This window comes from Ceratosolen solmsi, unplaced genomic scaffold, assembly GCF_000503995.2.
Source record: "Ceratosolen solmsi marchali unplaced genomic scaffold, CerSol_1.0 scaffold53, whole genome shotgun sequence".
Classification (NCBI taxonomy): Eukaryota; Metazoa; Arthropoda; class Insecta; order Hymenoptera; family Agaonidae; genus Ceratosolen; species Ceratosolen solmsi.
The window spans coordinates 429,600-448,236 of NW_011948441.1; the positions used below are offsets into that span (position 1 = coordinate 429,600).

The window sequence follows — 18,637 nt, forward strand, 5'->3', positions numbered from 1 at the left end:
TCTCTCTCTCTCTCTCTCTCTCTCTCTCTCTCTGCCCCCCCCACCCCCGCTAGCACCTTCTTATTCGCTGCTGCCGCTGGTTCGAAAGCGCTACGGAGGAGCCCTGCTCTTCGCTGCAATTCTACAATTCTAGCCTGGCTAAATGCGCATTTCCGAGAAGGCCGCGCGCGAGGCGGCCGAACCTTCGAAAAAGTAATGGACGTCCACGAGCTATTATGTACGTGGGATGTATAATGCCATCTGTGGGAGAACCTGCACGTAACTACTTGTTGAATACGTACCTATGCATTAGGCACTGCTGCGTTATTGCTATTAGACACGTTTCCGGCCTTGACGGATACTTTCCGAAAACACCGACGTGAGAAAGTAATGGGATGAAAGTCGGACCTTCAAGTGACCTAACCCTCATTTTTTTTCATGTTCAATGGAACAATCCATTGCAACTTTTATTTATTTGATCAGTAACTTGGCATTATTACATTCCTACATTCTTTCAAATTCTATGTAAAATCTACAAAAAAAAATTTTTTCCGATTATTGTGGAACAATTTGGTAAGCCAAGAGAATCGATTTATTGTCTACTAGTTTTCTACTTCTACTTGCCTGTTTATATTTATTATTCTCTATACATAAATAATAATAATAATAACACACACAAACACACACGCACACCTTGAATATGTACCTGGACATATTTTTGCATTTGTTTGTTTTTTTCTTTTTCAATCTTTCCATACTGATAAAAATGTAAAATAAAAATGATGAAAAAGGAAACTCAAACCTTGTAACTTCGGATTGTTATACATTTCTAAATTAGGAACTGAAATTATTGCAATTGAGTTGATTGAAAGTCAATATTATAAAATTTACCATAAGATTTAATTACAACTACGGTAATTGTTTTGTATTGAATTATAAACTTACAATAATTTCTTTAAAACAATAATCATAATAAATCAAAGTCAATCGAATGCTGTTTCAATTATAAACTTATTGGTTAATATTGACTTCCCATGGATAAAAATTTAAAAAATTCAAGTTTGTCATAATGAATTATCGACGAGTATATATAGTAGCGACTTATATGTCTTTAAAGTACATACAATTATATATCGTTTATAGATACTAAATTTTACATATGTTAAACGTAATTTAACAAAGATAATCAAAAGAACACGATAAGCGAAAATCCTGTTATCAATTCATTTAAATCGAAATGGTCGAGTCAACTTGAAATAGTATTTTAAGGGAACACGAAGGTCCAGATACAATTATGATAAAAGAAGATATTATAAAATGAGTGTTAGTTAATTTGATGAAAAATACGACTTGATAACTTTCTCCGTTGAATTTGGACGAAGTAAATTTGACCGAAGATTTCAAATTATAACTGCATCAATATGTAATAAGAATCCCATAATCGCTTAAGGGCATTCGATGACACGATTCCTCCCACCCCAAAACTTTCCGGTTTGAGAATCTTGGTTCAGTCTGGTCTGGACAACTCGCATTACCACGATCATAATCGCCCGTGTAGGAGATTAACGGTCATAACCGAGTCTTCCCGTGCTCATATACATTTTTGGATTTGATCTTGAGAGAGAGAGAAAGAGAGAGAGAGAGAGAGAGAGAGAGAAATAAAGAGAGAACTCGACAAAAAAGATCGCACTCAGGTATATGCGGATTCTACGAAGGCGGCGGCTGCGACGGCAAAAAAAGTAACACATTCGCACCTCCGAGGCGACTTTCAATGCGATACGCGTCTTTTTCTTTCTTTTAATCTCTCGCCTCCTCACCAAGGATCCACTGGTGCAAAAAAGCGCGATACGCGGTACTGTTTTGTACCCTGTCGTAAAGGCCCGAAGCGAATTTTTCAGCTAGGCTTAATCCGTGTCGATTTTCGAATTGCCGATCGTATACAACTTTGACACTGAATTCACTCTATTCGAAGCAACCGCGGTATCGCTTTCGGCTTATTTATTTGGTTCTTTTCTTTTTAGAGCCAGAAGCAGGAATAGGTATTTCTTAGTAGTGCCTTAGATCCCCCCTTAGTTTCGATCGTTTGCATAGCGAATGTAATCCCTCTTATAGTAAAAGAGCTTCTAGGTAATGCCTGTTCTGTCTTTCTCCTTCCCCTCCATAAAGGAAATTCAACTACAAAGTGCGTGGTGCCACTCTATTATTTGAGTTGCTTTTAGAACAGAGTCGGTGCATCGTTTCGTCCATGCACTAGTGCGTTTGTACATCGGACGCGACGAAAGAGGCGACGAATAAAAACCGTTGACAAATACAAATGGATTCTCTCACCTCGTGCGGTATACAATTTTTCAAACGCGCATCAATTCAACTCGTACAATTGGCGATTGGAGTCTTATGAAGGTTCTTGTCACCTGAACAATAAATACGTGTTGGAATCGATTTTTATTGTCTGAATCATTTATCATTAAAATCTTAAAATTCAAGGTGGTCCAGTGATAGAAGAAAATATCTTGATATCTTCGCATACGAGCACTTCTCCACTGCATTATACTTTCTTGTATTTTTATTCGAATTATGTTATTGATTAATGTTGTATAAGTAAATCCATATATTTTTATACTTCTTTACTTATGAATTCATAATTTAATAATGAAATTGATTCCTTGTTTATGAGATTGTTTAGTATTATAAAAAAAGAAATGAAAAAAAAAAATGAAATTTCAATTGTAATTTAATAGTAACTTTAATTTAATGAAAAAGTTTATACGAAGAGGATATTTTAAAATTGATTGTACGAATATTAAGTAAGCAAAATATAATAATCAATTAAGTAAATGGCTATAAAGTATAATAATACTTGAAATAATTTTTATTATTTAAATTAATTGTATAAACTTTTGCTGATTAACTCACGAGTATTTTATATAAGTAGTACAATTTTGACTAAATACAAATTAATGATTTCACTAGCTGATGAAACAGTTTAGATGGTAGTGCCAGTTGAATCATAATCCTCAAGATTAAAATAATTATAAATATAGATAGGTCCATTACGAAGATATAAGTCCCACCGCACCATATCTTCCAGATGTCAAAATTTATAGCCCCTTAAGAAATATAACGTTAGCTCGGCGCCGACGCGTCAGAATTAGTGTTTCGTGTATATAACAAAGTATTTCCCCCTATCTCTTGCTCTCTTATGCTTATGCTAATGCTTATTCGTCGGCCAGTCTCTTTCTCCCTCACTCTCTCTTTCTCTAGCTTTCTTCTTAGAAGACATTGATAAATTATTGAAATATTTTTTGCATGTCCTTACATATACACTGATAAACAGCAATTTATAAAATTATTACCAACATCACCATCGCTGAATATTAAATTCTATGTCAATGTAAAATATGAATATATTTTGAAATTCAGTGTTAAGTTCTCATTGTTATACGCTCAAATTTAATTTATTACATTGAGAGAAATAAATTAATAAAATTCTCACACGTAGAAAAATTTTCTTAATTTAAAAGTTGAAATTCAAGTTATTTAATGTATAATACATAAGCTAGTCGACCCTTTAATATGAATTCTAAATATATCTGTATTTAGAATTTATATTATATACATAGACAAATTTCTTTTAACAGTAATTGTGACATTTATCATAGCTTTTGATCATATACATTACAAGCCTCAAAGAAAAAACCTATCATTATAAACTATATTATTCATAAAATACTGAATCTTAAAATGTAAAATAATAGAATGCGCTTTTATTTGATAAGCCATAATTTTAGTTAGGTATACAAATGTAAAACTATTGTATGAGTAACAAATATTGAACTCTCTCTTCCTCTCTCTCTCTCTCTCTCTCTCTCTCTCTCTCTCTCTCTCTCTCTCTCTCTCTCTCTCTCTCTCTGTGTATGAACGCGCGCGTGCACGTACTATAAGACTACTATAAGACTGAAATAACTAAAGAATAATTCATGTATTGATTTTTATAATGAAATTTGGTTGATATAACGATTTTAGCAATAAGAATTTATATAAGTATATATTATTTTTAATTATTCAAATGCAGGATGAGAGTGTGAAATTCAGTTCATGAAAACTTTCAGATTAACTCAATACATATATTTAATATCTTGTTAAAAGAAATAAGTTTTCATTTTGTAATATCTTTTATGAGTTTGATAGAATTTAAAATTTGTTGCATAACGATAGCTTATATGGAAATAATTTTTCCTTAATGTTTTTTATCTCTCGAGTACTGTTTTTAAAAATGATAAGTATATACTGTTGTTTTTCTCCTAACATTTAATACGGCAAAGAATAATATTATGATCAGTATTACAAGTTATAAGTATTAAGTGAAGTATTAAAGGAGGAGGCGTGAAATATGTCGCGACTGCGAGCGAGAGATATAGTTTTAGTGTAGTGTTGTGCTCAAAGCTAAGAAAAATTTTTGCAAACACGTGTCGATACGGACTCCCGATTAATATGTAAAAAGGGGCTGGCAATTTGAAAGAAGGGACAAATGAATGACCAACGAGGTGTATATAAGTAGTGGTAGCACTAGTCGCGTGATATGTGATCGCGTTTGTCTACTACTAAAAGAGTCACATTTATTATAAGCCGCACGCGTACTCGACTAACACGCTTTAATTTATCGATTACTAGAGGCTGAAATGAAAATTTGTTGGTATCACGAAGGATGGTAAGTGCCATAATCAGTTTTTCATAAGCTGCTTTTGCACTTGCATTTACTATTTTGTTTATTTAATTGCATTTGCCGCTTGAGTAAAAATTTTTTGTAAAAAATTGGTATTGATGGATGAGAAAAAAAATGTTTGTTTGAAATGTATACGTAAATATAAAGAAAATATAACTAAATATATTTTCTTTGCAAAGTATGTATCATTTAACAAATTCAATGGATTTAACATATTCCAATCACAAATATCTTTCTACATAGTCTGGATTATATATATTTTTTTCGTGTTATTATTGTAATTTTTCTTTATTTTTTTAATCTGTAGCTTTGTTTTAAAATGTTTAATTCAATAACTATAATTTCCTATAAAGTGTAATAACAATTGTGACTGCAAATTTTATGTGCTTAAATTAAATAAAAAATTCGTAGAAAGGACGTCTTTTTTCAGTAGTCAGCCGTATAATATTGGTTAAAGAAATTAAGCACGCTGACGTCATTATGTATTAGATCATTATTTAATACATTTCGCATTAATAATGCTAAATGATAATATAGTTCACTGAACAGCTTACAATTACAGAGAATTACTAATAAAACGTCAATTTTACTGTTACTATAACATATATTTTTATCGTTAAATCTGTTAAAATTCTATTAATCTTAATTATTTTTATTATATTAGTTTGTTATTTGCACTAGGCACAATATTGTTATTCTGTAGAATATATTTTGCGTTTTGGTTTTACTACAAAATCATGATGTTAGCATTGTAATAGTACTAAATCAGTGTATCATTATATCGATAAAATTTTTATAGATCATCGTCAGTCACCCTCATGGCCATTGCGTTACTAATATACTAGATAAAATATATTACACGACATCGTATTCCAAATTTTTATGTTCATTTGATTGGTAATTATATAGCTTAAATTGTTTTTAAATTCATTATTTAAGCAATAATAATTGTTTGACATCGTCTGTCTTATTAATATAATAATTGAAAATACCTCGGTTACCGCGTGACTTTCATTACAACGCTGGAATATCTTCAAAGATAAAATATATTTGAAATCCTTCTGAACACATACACACATACACGCTAATATATTAAATAAAAATTTTAATTAAAATTAATTATTATTATAAAATGATATTTATACATGGTGGAATTTCTTGAATACAACATGAATGTTAATATATTTTTAAATATTTAGTTGTAATTGTTAAAAAATAATGGAAACTGGTTTTTTAATTTGACACATTACCAGATGTATATATTTACAGAAATAACAAATATTGTATAATTATATGTATTTGTATTTGAAATCACATTTTCCTCAAATTTATTGTTAGAAAATTTGAATTTTTTAAATAAATTTTCATACGCAAGTGAATACTAATTTTGTGTCCATTTTTATGAAAATCCAAGCTAAAACGGAATCGACAGTTTGAGCGTGGCTGTCCAATGATTGACGATATAATTAAAACTATCGTAATACAGAATAGGAATTAGGCTTCTTTTGAAGAAATAAATGAATTTCATAAAAGTTTTAATGAAAGTTACCTGCATTTATGGAAGCTATGTTTCGTTTAAAAACAAAAACAAGTGTAGTATCATCTTCATGTGCTCACATTCAAAGAAAAAGTTCAATCTTATTTTTGCAAATTCTTTGTTTAGAAAAAGTTATTTAGTCGAAACATATCTTGCATGAAGTATTACGCCGTAATGCTTCCCCACGTTTTATATTAATCGTATGTAAGTGATAAACGACTGCCTTACACAAAATTCGACGGTTGAGAATGAACAAAAAGGATGGAGATGCAGAAGGAGAAGAAGAAGTAAAGAGCGATCTTCTGGTAGTGAGTGCCAGGTTCGTTGTCTCATTGTGGGTTTGGTGGGAGGACCAGGTCAATTAGTGGGCGTATTAACAATTAAGAGGGAGAGAGAGAGAGAGAGAGAGAGAGAGAGCACGAATCACGAAGATTCGTGCTTGCCACTACTTTTTTTTAAATCTCGACGCTAATTATATTAATGGCTTACAACTTTCTATTTTGTAAAATAAATAAACTAGACTTTTCTCGCTTTGATTGTTCTTTGATTCGATTTGATTCTTGATACAGTGCTAGAGGGTAGGGAGGATATTTTAAGTACTTATCTATATATTTAAACATATGGTCCTCGTTAGTTTTGGTATTAGAAAAAAATTTGGATATATGTAAATGAATTAAAGATTGGAGTAGAGTATCTATTATATTCGGTATCATCCATTCAATTGTAATTAGCAAAGCGAACAAACCATTACTGAATAGGTATATAAAAAATAAGGAACTTTATTCCTTTATTTTACGGTATGTCAAGAAAAATGAGTCATGTAAATTTTCAACAAGATTGAATATCTTATTGTTATTGTATTTCATATTCTTATAATAAATTAAAGTGTATTGATTAAAAAAAATAACAAATGAGTATAATAGCATGAAGTACGTATACATAATCTTGTTGATGTAATCAAACATTTTTGGGGGATATTGTTTTGGAGGGTGAAACGGTGAATAGTGAGTCGTACAACAAGATGACATCATCAGTTCAATATCGTTTTCAATTTTTGTAGCTGGTGCATAACCGTGGAGAAAATTATTTTATAACTTTTTAAAAACAGCATTGTTTTCTTTAAGATGTTTTCTTATTATTTTAATCATTATTTTTAATTTTATTTTATTTGTTAAATTTTCTTCTTCACAATACAATATCGTTAATATTATATTCACGATGCGATAATGCGATCTTTATGTGTCGCATAATCATAACACTTTAATAATTTAACAATTTAATAATTTAAAAGTCTAACTGAAAATTGTAGGTTATTGAGGTTAAATTAGAAGTTAAAGAAAGAAATAAATACCTCAGATCAAAATAAATGTATTCAATGTCAATTTCAATCTCATATGCCCGATAAGCTATATTAAAGTCCTACAAAGCGTGCTCTATATTATATTAATAATATATTAATTAATAATATATTAATAACGTTATATCAATATATAGCGCTTACTTGTCAAAAGTTGCGAAATTATTACAGTAATTAAAATGCAAACAATTCTTGCAATTGGCAAAATAGCAAGAGACCCGGTAGTATTTGCTCAGCTCTGTAAATAACATTTCCGTTGCATGTACAATGAAATCCATTTGTCGGCTTACAGACCCGTGCGCCGCAGAGTGAAAATCGAGCTCGTAAGCTCATGGAAAAGGAAATAATGGCCGAGGTTAGGAGGGAGCGGATGCAAGAATCATGGTTGATGTGTCATTAGTTAGAAAACAAAATGGAACGACCGTGGGGACATTTTTACTTCTTTACATTACATTTATTGTATATCGAATAACGTTAATTATCATTCTATTTAAATAAAAACACTGCTAGTGTAATTGCCGATAACTGGCGTATTTGAATGTAATTGTTGAAAGCTTCGCTCGACAACTAATAAGGAGATTATGATGATATTTCATTCCAAGCGCTTATGATTCTTTAAACAATGATTCTAGTAACTAATCTTAGTTATTTAACTATAGCAAATATTTATGAAGAGTGCATGGGAAAACAATACTTAACAGAATAGAATACAACGCGCGAAATGAAAGTCAAAGTCAAATACTCCATCGACCTTTCCTACCCTACCATGCATACAAAACATCCAAACTACCGAAGTATCCTCGAATAATTGTTTACGATACTTGTAATACGATAATTGTTTGTAACGTGAAATATGCTATACATGCACATGAACATCGGACGCTAAAAGACAGGCGCAACCAAGTCAAACCCAAATAGAGATAAATTCACTGGCTGTTAACTACACTTGTGCGAGTCGCGGAGTTTCCCACGGGGACTCCTTCCGAGTTTGGAAAAGGACAAGACAAGAGTCGAGCTTGCCTTTCCCCTTACCGCCCCCTTCCCACCCCATCCATCCGCTGAGAGCCTTGACTCATCCACCGGTTTCGCCCTTGCCGAGCCGCTCGAGTTTCTTTCTGTTCTACAGCCCAATACACACGTCCACAAAAAGGGACGCGCACGCGCACCGGGACTTCTTCCCCTTAAGAGATGACTGCGTCCTTGCCGAATATTTCTTATAACTTTTCAAAGCTGCATTACGGGTCGTCGACTCGCACATTTCATGTTTCTTTTTTTTATTTTTATTTATTTATTTCTTTTTTTATTACCCATACATAGATTGTGCATGGTTTTTCCATTCAAGAGTATCGTGGCAGGGGGGAGGGGGGGGTATTTTGCTCATATCATGAAATAAAATCCAAGATCTTATTTTCTAAAACAATTTCTGTAAGGTAATTATTTCCAAGGAATACTTTTTCTTAAAAAACGTCGATTCTTGTGTATTCTCAATGTAAATACAGTCAATGTAAATACTATTTATGCTTCAGGATTACAATATTTCTTTATCGAATCATTAGATGTTATTTCTATTGGATTCCTTTCTCATGATCTTAACAATCAGCAATGCTCTCCAAATACTTTATAAATACCTCACTTCTATTATTACAACAAAATTCATACTCTCAATCATATACTATAATCATATAATACAATCATATACTATAATCATATAATACAATCATAAAATAATAAAAAAGAAGGACCTTAATATTAGTAGTGAATAAAGTAATCCAGTCGTTGAAAGACCGTAATATAATGAAAATAATATTCAACAATATATTAATTTTTAAGAGATTATAATTTTTAAATATTAAAACCGTAAATGCAATCTTTATTATATTGAACTTAATGATCGAAATATTAATGGTATATAAATTAATTTCTTATTTCGCCAGGAAAATTATTGGAATACATTTTTCATAGATTAATATAAGAATTAGCATACAATAACACAAACTAGATAATGGTAATATTTTAAGAAATGGAAATTACAATACGAATTCTCATAAAATGCACAATATATATGATTGTAAAGAAGATCGTTAATCATATTTTCAATATTTGCTTACAGTGTTTTGAAAGGAAACAAGCTTGCAAATTTGGAGTTTAACGCACTGCTTCATCTACCTAAACTCAAGGAATTGTAAGAATACATATTATTTTATTTATTTTTTTTTTTATTAGAATTTAACAATGTAGTTTATTAAACTTGATTTCTATCTTAGGGATGTAAGTTCTAACGTATTCAATGATAATTTCACATTGAGTTTATCAGAGGAAGCACAACTTAAATGGCTCAAAATTAATAAAAACCGATTGACGCGAATACCAGAGTTGGAACTTTTGCACTTGACACACCTTTCTTTGTAAGTAAATGTTTATTTAAAAATTTAATTTAAAAATAATTTCAATTATTTAATGTCTGTTTGTTCATTCAAAAGAATAGTTAATCTGTTATAAAAAGCTATCCAAAGTTTTGAATAAAAAAACATGTAAAATATTTAAAATTCATTAAGTATAATATGTGCAGAGTTCAAAGCTTTGTAAAACATTAAAATATTACATTTTATTTTTTTCTTTATTTTTGTAACATATTTGACAAATAATATTTACAATAATAATTGTTTATTTTAATATTAAAAGTTATTATATTATTAATATTAATATTAATAAAAATACTATATTAGTAATGTTAATATTAAAAATATTATATTAATTAATATTAAACTGTGTTAAATATTTTTGATAATTTTTTTATAATAATTAATCTTATAATCATAACTACATTTTAAATTATTGATGAAGTAACTAATATATTAGCTGTTGAGAGAAATCTACATTAATTATGAAGCAAACTAAGAAATATTCATCCTATGTGACCTTAATTCGTCATTATGAAAAGTATATGTGACTGTTATTTATTGTTTATATATTGCAGATCTCATAATATGATAAATACAATTAGCAAAACTGCCCTTACCCACTACCCAGAGCTTCAGAATTTGGATCTCAGTGGCAATAAGATTAATTCTATACAAAAAGGCTTATTTCTGGCACCAAAACTGAAAATCTTGTATGTATTAATTTTTTTATGTTGCGTCTCTTTAATTATTTTTTATTACATATCTTCTCTTTCGTCATCAGGAATTTAAATTCTAATCAGATCAACCTCATCGAAGCTAACAGCTTTGAAAATTTAACATCGCTGCAAGAGCTTCGATTAAGCAAAAATCGACTGGTTGCTTTTAAAGATTATCTCAAGAAACTTGACAAGCTGCGTGTTTTGTAAGTATCTAACGGCATGTTAGATGTAATATACTAACTATATAATATAATATATCATATAAATAATACTAAGTATAATAAGATACTAACACGTAAAAACTTACAATCACACGGATTTGTATTTCATAAATATGTCATCGTAATTAGAGATACTTCAGGATTTTTCATAACAACTTTAATTTTTCAATTATTTGAAAAATAACAAAATAAAATAAAAAATAAAACAAAATAAATAAAAAACAAATAAAAAATATTAAAGAAAAGAAAAAAATTTTTAATAAAGAAATTTGAGATATCTGGAATAATAATTATATTTATATATATATATATATATATATAAATGTGTGTGTGTGTATTTATTCACATAATAGGGACGTAAATCGAAATGAATTTCGTCAAATCGATGCGTTAACCTTCAAAGAGCTAAAAAGTTTGAAGAAACTACGACTGAAAAGAAACAAGATTGAAACACTGAAAGATGGGGCATTTTGGCCATTGAGCAACCTCACGGAATTGCAACTGGACTTCAATCAACTCAAAATTGTGTCCAAGGGAGGGCTTTTCGGGCTTGAATATCTCCAAATCTTTACCCTTTCGCATAATCGAATAAGCATCATCGAACCGCAAGCCTGGAAGATGTGTCAGAACATTACAGAATTGTAAGATATTAGGCTGAACATAGCTATATACATAAATAATTACTATTTAGTTACGTTGTTAATAAGATAGTTCCATCATTAAATAATTATCATGGCTTAAGTTCTATTTTAAATCACATATAATATAATATGTGTTGTACATAATGATTTTACATTGCATAATATAAAGTAAGTTGGCTGTTGATTTGAGTTTAATCGAAAGTGATTATACTTTATATATTAGATAAAATGCAGTTGATATAACAAAAGTTTGTTAAAGTGATTTCAAATTCGTTGTTTCAATATTAATGGAATATATGGAAATAAAAATACATACAAAAAAATATGGAAATAAAATACCGTAAGCGAAGGCTTCAAAATATAATCTTTATGTTTTAGGGATTTATCTCATAACGAACTTAATCGTATCGAGCGGTCATCCTTTACATCTTTACGAAAGCTTAAGAAACTACAATTAAATCACAATACTGTTTCGTACATTGCTGAAGGCGCATTTAAAGATTTATCCAGCCTACAAGTATTGTAAGTACACTTGTTTAGATTTTGTTTGAATATAAAACCCGTTAAGTTGATCATCAATTTCTTATTAGGAACAATTTTGGCAAAATTTAAAAGCCGTATTTTGCATTTTTTTATTCATTTGACGTACTTTTCCAATTTTTCAAATTCTTTTCTAGTATTTAAAAAAAATATATACATATATATAGCCGTTCAAAATATATAATCCTTTTTATTTGTACAATCTATTTTATCGTTAGAAATAATATATAATATTTATTATAGAGAGTTGAGCTCGAATAAGATATCGCTATTTGTGGAGGATGCTACTGGAATATTTGTACCTCTAAATCAACTTCAAAAATTAACAATTGCTCACAATCAGATAAAATCTATCAACAAGAATGCATTCAATGGCTTATCACAGGTTACAGAACTTGATTTGACTGGAAACAACGTGACAAGTATCCAAGAAAATGCATTCTCTTCGATGTCACTAGCGCTAAAAACTTTAAAAATGAATACGAGTACGCATTTTTAAAAATAACTTTCAAACGAGAATTATAAATTTCTATTAAAAATCAATATTTTATTAAATTTAATTTATAGGTGCTTTGTTTTGTGATTGTGGATTGCAGTGGCTTAGCGTTTGGCTACGTACAAATAGATACAGTGAAACGAGGGTTCAGTGTGGCTATCCACATTGGTTACGTGGAATGCCACTGACGCAACTGCATGACGCTAATTTTACATGTGGTAATTATTAATAATTTGCAAATTTAAAAACGAATTGTTCAAGATTTTTCTAACGGTATAGAAAGTATGTTTTGAACATTTTTTTTTATTGTACACAATTCTTTATTCATATATCTAAAATTATTTCGTATTAAGTAAATTATTAATTAAAATGATTAATTATTAATTAAAATGATTAATTATTAATTACAATTGAGATACAATAATTAAGAAGAAATGAAACAGGTATTATACTTTTGATAATCGTTACATAACACGTAAAAGCAAAACATTTAACCAAAAATTTTTAATTTCGAATTCAAATATTAATATTATATGATTGCTTACTTCAATACAACAGAAAATTTTTCAAAAAAATGTTGTAGGCTTATAAAATTACATCTTAGAATATACAGGTATAAAATGAATTTGAATAAAATGTGAAAATAAAATAAATAAATAAATAAACGTGGTGTAGCATTAACAGATAACGAACGATACCTTTAATTAAAACAATTGATTGTTCACCTAAATGTTAACGATATTCAGTTCAAAAGACAATTTTTCTCTTAGATGAATTTCCAAAACCGCGGATCGTGGAGGAACCATTGAGTCAGATGAGCATTAAAGGTGATAAAGTGGCGCTCAAGTGCCGAGCGACAAGTACCGCCGACGCACCGCTCAGTTTTACCTGGAAGCATGATAATGTCGAAATTAGGGACCGATCATTGCAGAGTGACAGCGAGCCGACTTCAACCGGTGGCATTACCCTTGCTGCATCCGTTCTACAATTAACCAACGTTACAAACGCTCACGCAGGGAGATACCAGTGCATGGTCTCTAACAATTACGGAACAACGTATTCGGCTAAAGCAAAAATTAGTGTTCTCAGTGAGTTGTCATCCTTTATTTATATACAAAGTTTCTTCCTGTAAATTTATACGAATCTATTATTCACATTCTAAGTTACGAGATTTAAATAATATGATATTATGTATCATTTAAAAATAATTGCATAAATTCATCTGTACATCATAATATTATTATAAGAAACGCTTACACATTAACCGATTAACGATAAGGTTGACAAAGTCCTTTAACTATTGCAACTTAATACGACATATTTGCATGTGGTATTTATAAATACATTTAGATATTCGAATTCATCGATGATATTCATTTATTTCTGACTTTAAGAAAAGCTTATGTGGCTTGTATATGGATTTTTATAAATCAATAGCAAGTACATTCGAGATTAATATTGTAATATACTTTTTATATTGTTTAGTAATATAATAAATGGGATAAATTGAATAAAATGAGCAGCTTGGATTATTTCATTCTTATTATTATGCATTATTTCATATATCACAAAAAAGGACTGTAATTTTATTTGATATTGATCAATACAAAGAATCGCCAAAATGCAGTTGCCAAGCTTATTAAAATCATGGACTTTTTAAGCTAGTAAATGTCAGGGTACTAATTAACAAACACGGGAATCTTCTAATCCAAATTTAGCTACTTATCCAGTTGCGAATGTTAAATACGCATTGAATTTCTTCTTTCAGTCTATCCTTCGTTCTCCAAGATGCCACACGACATCCGAGTTACGGCGGGCAGTACCGCACGGCTTGAGTGTTCCGCGGAAGGTTTACCTTCGCCGCAGATCGCTTGGCAAAAGGACGGTGGGAACGATTTTCCCGCGGCGCGTGAACGCCGAATGCATAAAATGCCAACAGACGACGTTCTTTTCATAATTGACGTTAAAACTGCAGATAGTGGCGTCTATTCTTGCACTGCGCAGAATCTCGCTGGAATCATAATTGCCAATGCCACTCTCACTATTTTGGGTAAGTTTAGGCAATGGATTCGAGTTACACGTATACGACGACAGCCGCAATAACTTTTAAGTGAATCCGTTCCAGCGAATTTTTAGTTTAATAAAGTATGTCAAATGTAGGCAATTTTATAGGATGTATAAATTGTGATTGTAACAAAATTAAATTAAAAATAATTGTCATGTTTCATAATAACGAAAACGGGTACATCATTTAAAATTTTAAATATAAATATATGTATGTGCCAATAGATGTATGTTCAATATTCAATTGTTTGAATTGTAGAAACGCCATCGTTTGTCAAACCAATGGAAAATAAGGAAGTCATTGCTGGTGGCTCAATAGTTATGGAGTGTATGGCCAGTGGTTCGCCTAGACCGCAATTATCCTGGCGTAAGAACAGCAGCCCGTTGCAAGCGACCGAGAGACATTTCTTCACTGCGGAAAATCAGCTGCTGATTATCGTTAATACCGTACCAAGTGACGCTGGCAGTTATGAGTGTGAAATGAGTAATTCCTTGGGAAGTGTAATGGGAGCATCACTACTCACCATCAAAGCTGGTAAAATTTTATTGACTTGTATATCAATATATTGTATTCTATCTGCATTATGGGGATATATATTGTGAATCTTGTTGATGATATAATGATAAATATTGAGAATCGTATGTTAAGAGTATTATTTTAACTTAATTGTGGAGCTAACGATATAGCCCGTTATTTAATTATAAATTACTTAACAACGATACTATTCATTCTTGCGACTAATGCAAAAGTATAAATTTCATGTAATTACGTATTAATTAGAGTCAATTTATGACTCCTGTAGTTACTTTAAAGTTAATTCATAAGCAGACGTACGAATTGATATATGTTCTCAATATTATTATTACTTTTATAAAAATAAATAAAGAATATTACAAAATAGAGATGCATGGGTTATTCAAGATCTTGCTTTCATCATTCATTGAATAAATCTAAAATCTGTGTGTTGTACTTTGAATTAAATATCTATAATTCTTGGCGCATACGATACACGAGCATTTTTTAATATAAAGAAATTTAATTATTAAATACAAAATTATAGAGCTAGGGTAAACAAAAACGTTGGTCGTCACTTGAAATACTCTAAATCTTTTGGCCATTATTAATTGAAAATTTTACACGGCCAGTTATCTTATTAAAATACCTTTGTCACAAAATCAACGACCCATCAAAATTAATACAATAAATTTATTTCTTAATGGTAGTGAAAGGTAAAGGGTTATATTTTACTTGTCAATAAAGGAGATATTATTAATGGTGCGCATTTTTGTTAAGCACCAAGTTCTATGGTAAATGAGGACGACATGTTGGGGCTAATAATAATCACGGTGGTATGTTGCGCCGTTGGAACGTCAATCGTTTGGGTCGTGATTATTTATCAGACGCGGAGGCGTTTACACGCCTCTCAGAACGCCAGCAAACAGTCACCAACGATTATCCCTACTACGTCACCGGAGCTGGAGACGCATTTATACCTGGACACAAGCTCGCAGCATAGCAAAGACAGTGGTACTGGTGACAGCACGAATCCTAGTAATGATCAACTACAGCTATGCTTACCAGGTATCAACACCTGTTATTTTTGTATACGTTTATTGATGTACGTCAGAAGGCTTTTTCTCTTTAATCATTGAGAATGCTATTTGCATTCATTTGCATTCACTCGCATTCATTCTTAATAATTTCCTCTTAATGACTTTTAGTAAAATTGTATGCCTTGAACAATACTTAATGAAAAATGACCCCTTTATAAATATAATATGGTAATATATAATATATACTTTTCTTCAAATTGTGTACTTGACATAGGCGATAATAGATATACTTTTAATTGCCATGGTCCTTGTAATTACATTTATCCGATATTTATTATTTCGCAATGAGAGTATCAATAGAAAATTTTAATGAACCAACGCCACCATTCTCAATATGCTGATAATAGTTTTAATTCCATCTATCGCGCGCGCGCGCGTGTGTGTGTGTGTGTGTGTGCGTGTGCGTGCGTGCGAGCGCGCGCGTGTATTCAACTGTATGTGAGATTATGTAAGATTGGGTGTGCTGAGGTTTATTACTTAAAGGGAGCTTGAGTGCATTTCATAACGATGGATTGTCTTCGATTTTCAGAAGTCGTAACGTGTGTTGTAAGCAACGAGGAAGATACGGGAAAAGTGGAGGGTGACGATCCATTGCTTGGTTATACGAACCACGAGCGACATGATTATAGTCAATTACATCGCCAATACGAAGTGGCCGTACAACCAGAGACCGACGAAACGTTCGTAAACGAACAGGCCAAGGCACTCACTAAAATACAAATTGTTTGAACAGTATTCTTATTGTTTTCGCTTTTGATGGAAATAACGACCGAAGCAAACCACCGACGTTATCTCTTTGCTAAACTCTTCAAAAACCATTCGATCATACTGTAATATTTTGCTATCATCTGATAAGCATGTGCCTAACAAGTGTTTCCTTACTATTTAAAAAGAGGGCACAATTTACATGCAATGTTCAATAACAATGGATATATGGCTCGTAATAGAACGGCTTGTTCTCTTTCTTAGAATTTCTAGATTTTAGATGAGAAACAGATAACCTTGCATATAGCCAAGTTCGATTTTGCAAAATAAAACATTGTTTCGACTTCAAACAACTTATAACTTGCAGCTCGCCATATTTATATGAGTCGAACAAATGTCACATGCATTGCGATTTTAATGTTTATATATATATATATATTTTTTTTTTTTACTGTAAACACAACATTGGAAGTATATTTGTAAATAGTTAAATTAAACGATAAATTTGGTTTATTGCCATAGACAGAATATGTCAGTTCTGTCGACGATGTCCCGGTGAGAATTTCGTTCAAATTATTACGAATGCCCACTGCTGGAATATACGACTAGATCAACATTTTGTGATAGATTATTTATTTTAGAAATGTAAAAGTCTGTATATTATATAGCATATATTTATGAAATCATAGATATGCGAGATCCAATGTAATTTTATTGTTTCATTAACTGCAGAAAAACGATCGACCCTAATAGAGAAGTGGTTTGGTAATCGAACTTCAACGCTGATTTTCAACGCTAATCTATTTATCTTTTTCTGGGCCGATGATTTACTTTATGTTAATGTGAGGTTACTTTTAATTCAGAAATATTCTAACTCACTCTCACCTTACACCCCTCATGTTCCAATGTATATTAAGCTAAAAATTATTTAGCGCGTAAAACAATTTTCTTAGTATTACATACTTAATAAGCTCGTTTTGTTGATTTATTTGCGATTTTTATTAGCTATAATTATTAAAATTGCGTTAATCTTTTTACTTGCATAATCTTGTTGTTGATTTTATCGTTAGTATTATGAGAGTAAAAACAAGATTATGAATTATAATTTTAATTCAATTGTAATGGATTAATGTTGATATGCGAATATTTTTTATGTTAAATTTAGAGTATTAAGGCACAGTTCATACTTCAAATTGGAGTATATGTGATAAGTTTACAAATCTAGAATTTAGGTTGGACAAAAATTTTATGCTATATATATATAAATATTAAATGCAGAAATAAATATTTAAATTATTTTAACAGTTATACAAATTATCCAACAAAATCTTTTTTTTTTGTTGTTGCAACAAACATTTGTAGATTCTATGTTGCTTTTTCGATACAAGGTTAAGCTAAATTAGTGTCATACAATTAGTGAAACAAATCATGAACACAAAAAGCCCAATTAATGTGCCTGGGAAAAATTAAGTATACAAACATTTTAGTTTGTATTAATGAAAGTGCCACACTTTATAATATGCCTTACGAAAATGCTATTTGCCTTATTCTTGAAATGGAAATGAAAATAAAAAAATTATATATTACATAATTAATTTAATATGAGAAAATTTAGGTTTTTTGGTTATGCAAAATTTGG

At 30.5% G+C, this 18,637-nt stretch overlaps 1 protein-coding gene across 1 annotated transcript in view; it reads left to right on the top strand.

The window, feature by feature from the left end:
• The window catches only part of LOC105365647 (leucine-rich repeats and immunoglobulin-like domains protein 3), a 23,301-nt gene extending 6,002 nt beyond the window's left edge, over window positions 1-17,299 (top strand). The window contains exons 2-14 of the mRNA XM_011503864.1: window positions 9,707-9,778; window positions 9,861-10,001; window positions 10,574-10,708; window positions 10,780-10,920; window positions 11,292-11,579; window positions 11,958-12,101; window positions 12,363-12,604; window positions 12,687-12,833; window positions 13,386-13,703; window positions 14,384-14,665; window positions 14,939-15,214; window positions 15,974-16,261; window positions 16,823-17,299. Of these exons, the coding sequence (XP_011502166.1) occupies window positions 9,707-9,778; window positions 9,861-10,001; window positions 10,574-10,708; window positions 10,780-10,920; window positions 11,292-11,579; window positions 11,958-12,101; window positions 12,363-12,604; window positions 12,687-12,833; window positions 13,386-13,703; window positions 14,384-14,665; window positions 14,939-15,214; window positions 15,974-16,261; window positions 16,823-17,022 (2,674 nt within the window). The 3' untranslated portion in view covers window positions 17,023-17,299. The remainder of the gene's footprint in view (window positions 1-9,706; window positions 9,779-9,860; window positions 10,002-10,573; window positions 10,709-10,779; window positions 10,921-11,291; window positions 11,580-11,957; window positions 12,102-12,362; window positions 12,605-12,686; window positions 12,834-13,385; window positions 13,704-14,383; window positions 14,666-14,938; window positions 15,215-15,973; window positions 16,262-16,822) is intronic.
• The last annotated feature ends 1,338 nt before the right edge of the window (window positions 17,300-18,637 follow it).